This window comes from Oncorhynchus mykiss, chromosome 15, assembly GCF_057628025.1.
Source record: "Oncorhynchus mykiss isolate SJ-2025 chromosome 15, ASM5762802v1, whole genome shotgun sequence".
NCBI classification, from domain to species: domain Eukaryota; kingdom Metazoa; phylum Chordata; class Actinopteri; order Salmoniformes; family Salmonidae; genus Oncorhynchus; species Oncorhynchus mykiss.
The window spans coordinates 71,444,035-71,454,571 of NC_143036.1; the positions used below are offsets into that span (position 1 = coordinate 71,444,035).

General features: G+C 44.4%; 1 protein-coding gene across 4 annotated transcripts; it reads right to left on the minus strand.

The window, feature by feature from the left end:
- Nucleotides 1-44: 44 nt before the first annotated feature.
- On the minus strand, nucleotides 45-9,679 carry crp (c-reactive protein, pentraxin-related). Of its 4 annotated transcripts, XM_090198968.1 has the most exons (7): nucleotides 9,370-9,679; nucleotides 8,971-9,040; nucleotides 6,112-6,230; nucleotides 3,734-3,902; nucleotides 1,986-2,115; nucleotides 1,308-1,401; nucleotides 45-261 (listed from the first exon to the last, which is right to left on the minus strand). In XM_090198968.1, the coding sequence occupies exons 3-7, from the start codon at nucleotides 6,221-6,223 to the stop codon at nucleotides 188-190; spliced, it is 579 nt and encodes a 192-aa protein (XP_090055094.1). In that variant the 5' UTR covers nucleotides 6,224-6,230; nucleotides 8,971-9,040; nucleotides 9,370-9,679; the 3' UTR covers nucleotides 45-187.
- Between the last annotated feature and the right edge of the window lie 858 nt (nucleotides 9,680-10,537).

Genomic DNA, 10,537 nt, shown 5'->3' on the forward strand with positions numbered 1-10,537 from the left:
CAGCTCTTCCCCCATGTATCTGCAAGGAATGTTTCACACTTAAGTTGTTTTTGGTAAAGCTTTTTATTTATTGTATATTTGTAAATGGTAAATCCTCCCTATTATGGCCCTCCCCCAGCCTTTAAAAAAACAACGTAGCACAGCGGTTTTCACAGTCAGAAATGCCTTGTCTTGAGGGTGGTCATCATTAGGCATGCACCAGAGCGCCAGCTCCCTGGCCATAACCAAATCCTTTGGGTCCAAAGTTCTTTGCGTAACATGCTGGGGACAAAGAAAACAATGAGTATGGAAATGCTGATGCATCCTAAAACATGTCACTTTACGTCAGTCAAAGGGTGATTGCAATGGAGGAAGCTGTTAAATACAACACTGGTGAAGAAAAGTAACCTTACAATGCACTGTTTCCCTGTGAGCTTGCTGATCCAATGAGGAGTTAATACACCGCAGAACATAAACGGCACAAAACGAGCCTGATCTCAATGCTGCGTGGGCGCTACATTAAAAGCCAACTGATCAATCTGCCAGTTGACTCTGGGTCCCTGAACATACTCAGGTTGTACAACGCATTTGATAAAACGTTTGTTCTTCACTCATGATTACACAGCAGCTCAATGGTTTTGTGCAAACAAACTGTTGTAGGACAGTTCTTACATGGTATTACAACTGAGTCAGATTCGCTGGACAAGTTAAGTGTTTGCAGGGCCTAAAATTCCCCCTTGAGCTTCAATAAAGAACCCCTAAGGTGCGTATGAGACTGTGTGCGTGGACAGCGCTTAGTCTATTGTTTAGCCAAAACATTCCAATGCCATTTGGTGTGCATGATCTGGAAAGAGGAGCCATTGTGGAAGATGGATTTGGAATGTTTAAGGCATCATGACTTGAATTCTAGCGGTTAGATTTCCAGGTGACATGGAAAGAGTAACAAAGGCTTAAAGTCCGGAGCCTTCCATCCTAACCCCAGGCACACAAACACAGCTAGAATACATGGCCTCCAATGCCCTCTGCTAATAGTATAATGCTCCTGTTTTTGTTTTGCAGTGTTTTTATGTAACAGCTAGTTCATCTAGTTCTTGTGCCTCAGGTATAATCATGTAATCTGCCTATGGTGGGTGGGTTCCTTCGCTCTGGTGGCTGCTCCGGGGTGAAGTGTCCTCTAGGTACAGATCTACGATCAGCTTTCCCTCCCCCAATCCTAAAACTGAACCAAGATCAGCTTCTAGGGGCAACTTCACCCTACAACGGTTCCCTCACACTGGTGACCATGCAGGCCCAAGCCTGAAAGGGAATCTAGAAACCCGATGTCTCACCTTTGCAGTAGATCTCGCCATCTTTCTCTGTCTGGGTGGTAGACTCAAGGCTCTTCCCACACTTGGCACAGCGGAAGCAGTTCTTATGCCATGGCTGTCAAGATGAGATAAGATACTACTTTATTCATTACTGGGGAATAGGACCATATCATTGACTAGATTGTAAGAATGTATCAACTAGTGCGCATTGAGGACAGATTCTAATGCTTTTCATTCCCCAGCAGTATACTACACAGGTACAAATCATACAGGCATTGTTCTAACATCAACACCAGATCTGATTATCAAAGGATTCTTGCTGTGTTGCCATAATCCTTCACATACTGTACATTTCCTCTCATTGTGAGCCGCAGAATGCAGCGTAACACCAGTTTTTAAAGTCAAGCTAAAATCACATCAGCCTGCCATGACGTGATGGCCTACATCTGCCTGAATCCCCCCAGCCAGTCAGTCAGCACTGCAGACTTCTACACCAGCTGCCTGGAAAGCAGCCCTCCAAATCCAGAGTTTATGAAAAAGCTTAAGCCAGAAAAATGTGATTTCTATCTTATGAATTTCCTGCAGTGAATCCATCCAATTGGCCCCTTGCAATAGTAAACCCACCTGTTTTCAATCAATGGTGGTCACTACAGTTAGCTCAAAACCTTAATACTCTATGCCCCCCCCCCCCCCCCTCACCTTGCCTGCCCCCACGATCTTCTCCGCAGCGTACACTGACTCCCCACACCGGCCACACTTATCCGAGTCCCCGAACTTCTGGGCGAATTTGGAGGGGTTGGGGTTGGTGGTGGGTCTGTGACACTGGGTCCTGAAGGTATACACAAACAAACAGCATTAGAGAAGTTAGGGGAACAGATCCCCTCTGGTTCTCTGGGGAGTGCATCAGGCCCCTCTCGTCCCCAGGACCAAGGAGTCAGGCTTGGGTAGGCGCTGGGTAAACTCTGGGACCTTGGAGCGCTCCCTAACGAAGGGGAACCGCCTGCCCCACAGGCCCTGAATAGGAGGCTTTGTGCCGGGGACAGTGTGGAGAGAGAAGAGGGTCAGCAGGGCTGCCCAGGAGCCTGTGGTTAGGTTACATAATGGGGCCCTTTCATCATAACAACCACCTGATGCCAGACTGGGTAAACAGCCCCGTGTGTACAGTAGATGAGGTTACTGGCCATTACCACAGCTCTGACTGACTGACTGGGAGGTTACTGGCCATTACCACAGCTCTGACTGACTGACTGGGAGGTTACTGGCCATTACCACAGCTCTGACTGACTGACTGGGAGGTTACTGGCCATTACCACAGCTCTGACTGACTGACTGGGAGGTTACTGGCCATTACCACGGCTCTGACTGACTGGGAGGTTACTGGCCATTACCACGGCTCTGACTGACTGGGAGGTTACTGGCCATTACCACGGCTCTGACTGACTGGGAGGTTACTGGCCATTACCACGGCTCTGACTGACTGGGAGGTTACTGGCCATTACCACGGCTCTGACTGACTGGGAGGTTACTGGCCATTACCACGGCTCTGACTGACTGGGAGGTTACTGGCCATTACCACGGCTCTGACTGGCTGGGAGGTTACTGGCCATTACCACGGCTCTGACTAGGAGCCTATCAGGTTATTCCAAAATACAACTATGTAGAAAGAGTGTCATGCTGCAATAGGAGTCTGGGCCCATATTCAAAAAGCATTTCAGAATAGGAGTACTGATCTAGGATCATGTCCTCTCTTTTCATGTCATCTTGTTCATTATGATCTAAAAGGGAAATCTGATCCTAGCTCAGTACTCCTATGTTGATGTGTTCTAAATACAAACCCTGATTACAGTACTTAGTGTTTATAGTTTATTTTGACAGATGTGTATGCACTCTAGTCTAATGTATCCTAGGCTGAACTCTGGAAGTTTACACAGTATTCCTCAGATGATCAGGGAACCATTTGGATAACTGTTGAGCAACTATACGTCAGTGTAAATGCACATCAGCACCAATGCATTAATAATAAATGAACAATCGCATCAGGTCTAATCCAACGGCTGGGTTTCCCTTTAGTCATTTAGCAGATGCAATTAGGGTTAAGTGCCTTGCTCAAGGACACATTTACCTAGTCGGCTCAGGTATTCGAACCAGCAACCTTTCGGTTCCTGGCTCAGTGTTCTTAACCGCTAGGCTTTTGCTGCCCACATAATCTGCGATAGAATACAATTTCATTTGATTTCATTGTAACCTGATTTACCATATAACCACACAGTAACCACTGAACAGAAGAGAGGAATATGGTGTAGGGCGAAGTTGCCCCTAGATGCTGATCTTGGGTCAGTTTTCCATTTCCCCCACTAATGGTTAGGATTGGGGGAGGGGAAGCTGATCCTAGATCTGTACCAAGGGGAAACTCCACCCCCAGAGCTTTGTATATACTACACACGTACTCCTCTGGTTTGATCCCCAGTCTCTCTCCACGGTCCATGCTGAGTGTCCCAGCTCCCTGGCCGTAGCCGTAGCCCTTGGGGCCGTACTTCTTTCCATAGCAGGACTTGCAGTAGATCTCAGTGTCGTGGATGGCCACATTGTTGCTGTCTAAACCCTTTCTGCAGACCACTGGATAGGAAGGAAAAATAAAGCTGTCTGAATGACACATTGCATTGTAACTGGAGGGATACTGAATTGTCACAAGTTTCCCTAAAAAGGTCTTAATTCCTCAACGGTGGATTTAGTTTCTAAATGGGATATTATCCCTCATTCCAGGAAGGGGGGGGGGGGGGGAAGAGAGAGCGCCACAGTGTGACATCACAGCAGCAAGATCAGTGACCTGTTGCCACAAGAAAACAACCAGTGAAGAACACCTTTGTAAATACAACCCATATGTTTATTTTTCCTTTTGTACTTTGTGTAAATAGTTCTAGTTACAACACTACATATGACATTCATATGGAACTTTGAGTAATGTTTACTTTGATTATTTCACTTTGGTTTAGTAATGTAAACATATATTTCTCATCCCAATAAAGCCCATTGAATTGAAATAAGACGGAGTGAGACAGAGAGCATTCTTTCAGATTATGTGCATCAGGTGCAATCTGAAACAAGTCATTTTGTCCCCACTACCATCCCCCTCAGGCCCGGGTCAGGTTATAAAAGCATACAGGTGAAATAGTATGGGGGCTTCCAGTTTGAGTATGTAGGAGTAAAGTGGTTCCCACACACATTTACCTGAAACTACAATTCACCTTTAACTCCAGATTAAAGTATTTTCATTTACAATGTTTAAGACAGTTTATTATCTCTCACAACGTAATCTTCCTGTACAAGCAAGATCAATGTATAACTAACTACCTCTGTACAACTACGTCTGTACAACTACGTCTGTACAACTACGTCTGTACAACTACGTCTGTACAACTACGTCTGTACAACTACGTCTGTACAACTACGTCTGTACAACTACCTCTGTACAACTACTACCTCTGTACAACTACCTCTGTACAACTACCTCTGTACAACTACCATTTGATAAATAGCATCTAAATAGCATGGCTTCATGTATTATGATAAGGAGTTCAACAAAGCAAAACTGGAGGTAGGTGCATTATTAATGCATATATAGTACACTACCCTATGAGTCCTGGTCAGAAGTAGTACACTATGTAGGGAATAGGGTGCCGTTTGGGACTCACATATTGGTTCCCACTGCTCATTAACTCATCTATAGGTCTGTCTGTCTCTAAACAAAGCCAGTTTTGTAAGGAACCCACAAAAATAGTTAATTTGTGGGACAGATTGTTTTTGTGCTTGCTTTGATGGCAGAGTGCTAATCCACAGCACGTGCTCTGTGTGTACACTCCAGTCAAGGTCCCCAAAACAACGTCTTCACTGAGGAGGTACAGACACACAATCTCAAACGGCTAGTAGGACCATGTCCACTTACTATTTACTGAGCTATGAGATGAGATACACATCAATGCATTGTGCATGATACACTGCATAGATTGGTGAACTTCAGTTTGACCCCTGTCATATGACTTCCTCAAAGTATAGTTCCTTTCTCATGGTTCCCATTCATATTAAAGTGAACAGAAAAGACCATTCAAGATGGAGGTTGACTATCTGTGTGTTCACATGCCCTGTTCAGACACACCCTCAAGTCCCCTCAAACTCTGATCTGGACCTCGATCCAGTTCCATTACTTTTGTTCATTATTCCCTCTAATCAAGGACTGATTTAGACCTGGGAAAGCTGGGCTGTGTTCACACAGGCATTCCAATTATATATTTTTTTTTACTAATCAGATCGGAAAAATAACTGATGTGAAAAGATCTGATTTGATTGGTCAAAAGACCAATTAGTGGAGAAAAGATCAGAATTGAGCTGCCTGTGTAAACGCTGCCCAGGTGGGCGCAATTCATTGTCAGGTAGAACAGAAAAGCAGCAGTAGTCTGGACCTCGTAGGGTCAGATTTTAATACCCCTGCTCTAGTCTAACCCCTACACACTTGTAGATCTGATCTGAAATGATTGATTGGGATAGGTTTAAGCAATAAGGTGAACCTTCCACCTGGCTTATCAGGAAGAAAGGTAGAATGACAACCATATTTCTGTGGCTCCTTACACCTGTTCAATCCTTTCAGAGCTCCACAATTGTCTGGGGCTTGTTTCTTGACATGGACAAAGTGGACTAACAGGGCCACCACGTTCAGTAGCCAAACATTGTGGAATATTTCAGATAGAACGTTCCAAAATGTTTCGTCCTACTGAACGCACGCCACTTAGGCTGATCCAACACTGAGGAGAGAAAATGAGGTTGCACTCACTGCACAGGAAGCAGCATTTGTGGAAGCTCTTCCCATCACACTGCACCTCCTCGGCATGGTACACTGTCCCCTGGCATGCACCACACTTGTTACCTCCTCCCCAGTTTGGCATGTTTGTGCTATTGGAGAGAAATGTGCAGAGGGGATGAGAGACATGATGTGAGACTTAAAATAAGTACTCTGGGTGAAGTTTCCCCTAGGTACATATCTAGGATCAGTTTCCCCTCCAACAATCCTAACCTGAACCATTAGTGGGGGAAATTGACCCAAGATCACAGTCTAGGGGCAACTTCAGCCTACTCTGAAAGGAGAAACACAGAGGAAGTTACGGGTTAGTCCTTCCTGTCCTGTTTGACACAAAACATCAGTGAAACACCTTCCTGGACCAATGAGATACAGGCACAAGACAACAACCCCTCCTGTGCTCAGGAAGTCCAAACAGAACAACAGGTGACTGAGTTGAAGTGAGGACAAAACAATAAGGCAGCTGAGCACATTATGGAGGTTTCATAGGTTCTACAACACCTCAGAACAATGTTTTTCTAGGAGTTAGAAAATATTAATTCAAATGGCTTGTACAAAACAAGTGTAACCTATAAACACTGATGTGGTGGCCACATAGAATCTACATGACAAACTGATGCAGACAGTCACATGTCATCATTTTATAGACCAACCAGCCCTACACTGGTATTTGATTAGAGACACAAAAACATCATTTAAGATGTTACACTTCCATCTGCATTCCATGACAAGCAGAGGGTCCACAAACAACCAGAACGCCCACTCTATTACTATGTAGTGCACTACTTTTGATATGGGTCCTGGTCAAAAGAAGTGCACTACATAGTGAATAGGATGCCTTTTGGGACATAACCATGATGTCACCATCAAGAAAATAAAGAGTGCTCTTACTTTTTCATGAAGGAAACCACAGAGCAGTGCCCACGGGGACGGCTACTTTGTGGAGTTCCCACCCTCCCAACGTTATTACAGACTGCATGACATGCCCAAACACGAGAGAGAATCAAAAGTTCTCTCAGGGCGTATAATGTCTGATCTTTCAAAAGAGTTTCAATGCCCTGCATCCAATATTTAAAATCAGTCTTGTGGTATGTGCATGAATAGGTTATTGGGAGTTTCACCACTTGGTTGTGTCTCAATGTTTTTAATACATCTACAGATTATGTACTTCTTTATGAGACATGGGAGAGCAGATTTTTGGGTGAAGTTTTTAACCAACTGAAAAAAGGAGCAATGAAGCCTATTCAATCAAAAACCAAAGAGTTATTGAATAGGTATAACCTTTACATGTATGTGGAATCACATACAACCATATATATACAGGATATTTGCAGAGGACAGTACGGTGGTAGGTCTGATCACCGACGAGACGACAATGAGACGGCTTACAGCAGGGTTCCCCAACCGGCGACCTGCGGGACGATTTTATTCGCCCCCCAAGAAAATGAATACCCTAAATAAATACATTATTATTTATTTTTTAAATCAATTGTTGGACATAAGACTAAAAACAACAGTAAATCAACTCCAATTGATTTTAATTTAGAACATATGTTCCAAAGTAATTCCACACAGATATGTGATCGTAAACAAATGTAAACAAGGTTTGAAATTATGTTTTAGTCAAATGTTATCCGTTTGGGCTTCTTGCGGTCAATTTGCTGTCTACAAATTATTTGTAATTATGTTCCGCCTCCCTGACTATCTGCTCAGAAAAATAAATTGAACCGCGACTGAATTTAGTTGATGATCCCTGGCCTACAGGGAGAAGGTCTGTGACCTGGCAGTGTGGTCCCAGGACAACAACCTCTCCCCCAATGTCAGCAAGACAAAGGAGCTGATCGTGGAATACAGGAAATGAAGGACCGAGCACGCCCCCATCCACAGGGCTGTAGTGGAGCGGTTAAACATTAAGAGCATCTTGATTGGCTGCATCACCGCTCCGTAGGTCAACGGCTTAGCAGCCGACGGCTAGGCGCTACAGAGGGTAGTTCGTACGAGCCGCCTGCCACCCGGCACCCAGGACCTCTACACCAGGCGGTGTCAGTGGAAGGCCATAAAGATTGTCCCTCCACCCGTCATAGAACATTCTATTTTCTAGCGCACAGCAAGCTGTACCAATGCACCAATTCTGGAACCAACTCGACACAGAACAGCTTCTACCCCCAAGCCATAAAACTGCTAACTAATACCTACCCGGACTAGCTGCATTGACCCTTTTTGCACCAGCGATTTTTACTAATCACATACGCTGCTGTTACTGTTTATCTATCCTATTGCCGATAGTCACTTTATCAATTACCTCATACCCCTGCACATCGACTCAGTACTGCGTGTAACGTTATATCGCCAAGTTATCGTTACTCATTGTGGATTTATTCCTTATTATTTAGTTATTTTTCTCTCTCTCTCTGCATTGTTGGGAAGGCCCGTAAGTAAGCATTTCACTGTTCGTCTATACATGTTGTTTACGAAGCATGTGACGAATACCATTTGATTTGATTTAACCATTTGTATCTCTGTTGATAAATCTCATCAGATGTTACCTAGACAGACAGTACAGGAAACTGCTACAGTATAGATAACTCACCAGGCTAAACAGGTGTGCCAATTTATTTGGAAAAGTTTAATCAACGGTCCAACTGAGATATGAACCAAACCACTTGCCTGAGCCAAGACTATAGTAAAAGTCTATGCAACAAACTAGTTATTTCACCTGAGCGACTTGTCGTCGACCCAATCTATCTGGAGAATCCAACTGTTTCACGTAAATAAACTCTCCTCGTGCCACCAATATGGATTCAGCTCTGCTGCATAGAAACAAAATGTACCGACCTGTATTTGTTGTGGGAGAATCCTTCAATTTGATCGCAGCGTTTCGACGTCGTGTCCTCACCAAACTACTCTGTTCACGGTTGTTTTAGAGAGGGGAGTGGTTTAGCCAGGCAGTGGAGGAGAGTTGTACTGTTTTACTCATTCATTGCTTTTAACCCAACATGTCAGAAATATAGCATGAAAGAATACCTGTGATTAGACCTGTCTGAGTTAAGCCAGATATCTGTTTTAATTAGAATGCATGCAGGAAACCATAAGGGTTAGAGGTGGTGTGTTGCATAGTGTCCCAGTAATAGCCTGCAGAAATTACAGCTCTAAAGTATACCACAGGTATGAAAAAACATGTATTTTTACTGCAATAATTACGTTGCTAACCAGTTTATAATAGCAATAAGGCACCTCGAGGGTTTATGGTTTATCCAGGCAGTCAGCGTTGTCCTTAAGAACAGCCCTTAGCCATGGTATATTGAATGTCGGAATGTTAGAATCCACTGATGTTCAAATATCAGGTTTCCCACATCATAATGGAAGCTTCGTCATGGAAACAGAAAAGTGACAGGCACAGAGGCATCTCACAGGGGAGTATGCTCTTCAGATAAGGAGGATCCTACAGACAGCCTAGATAGAAAAACACATGCTTAAGAGGCAGCCCTTTGAAACGGACACCAGTCTGCACACACTCACAGGCAGACAGTCCCTCCCTCTCTGCACACACTCACAGGCAGACAGTCCCTCCCTCTCTGCACACACTCACAGGCAGACAGTCCCTCCCTCTCTGCACACACTCACAGGCAGACAGTCCCTCCCTCTCTGCACACACTCACAGGCAGACAGTCCCTCCCTCTCTGCACACACTCACAGGCAGACAGTCCCTCCCTCTCTGCACACACTCACAGGCAGACAGTCCCTCCCTCTCTGCACACACTCACAGGCAGACAGTCCCTCCCTCTCTGCACCCACAACAAGGCTATAACTTTTGTTTAAGGGACTCTGTACTTTAAATGTTCCTGCAGCATCCGAGTAGTACTGGGTCGTGCCTCTGTGGATGAGTTCACATGGTATGGGGTGAAGTTGCCCGTAGACACTGATCTTTGGTCAGTGTGTAATGTCCCATAAACTTCACCCTACTCCATTAGTTAACACTGTTGTGTAAAAATTAACCATAATGCTGAGCAAAGGCCTTTTCTGAGATATTTCCACTTCATCAAGGTGTGGGTTGGCTTGGTGTGGGTGATATTTAACTTGTCTCAGGGGTTACATCCATTATGTAATCCCCCGCTCTGTGATTAATGTGACACACACACACACACGCTGCTAATACACTCATCCAACCTCGCTCTGCTCACATATGTGAATCATATTAGCAGGACATGGCAGTATGTTTACAGTAAAATTTATTCGTAAGTGGTAAAAGATGACTGTAGTCAGCCTTCCCTTTCACACCATAGTATCAGTGGTCCATATCTGTAGTCAGCCTCCCCTCTCATACCATAGTATCATTGGTCCATATCTATAGTCAGCCTCCCATCTCATACCATAGTATCAGTGGTCCATGATGATAAATGCA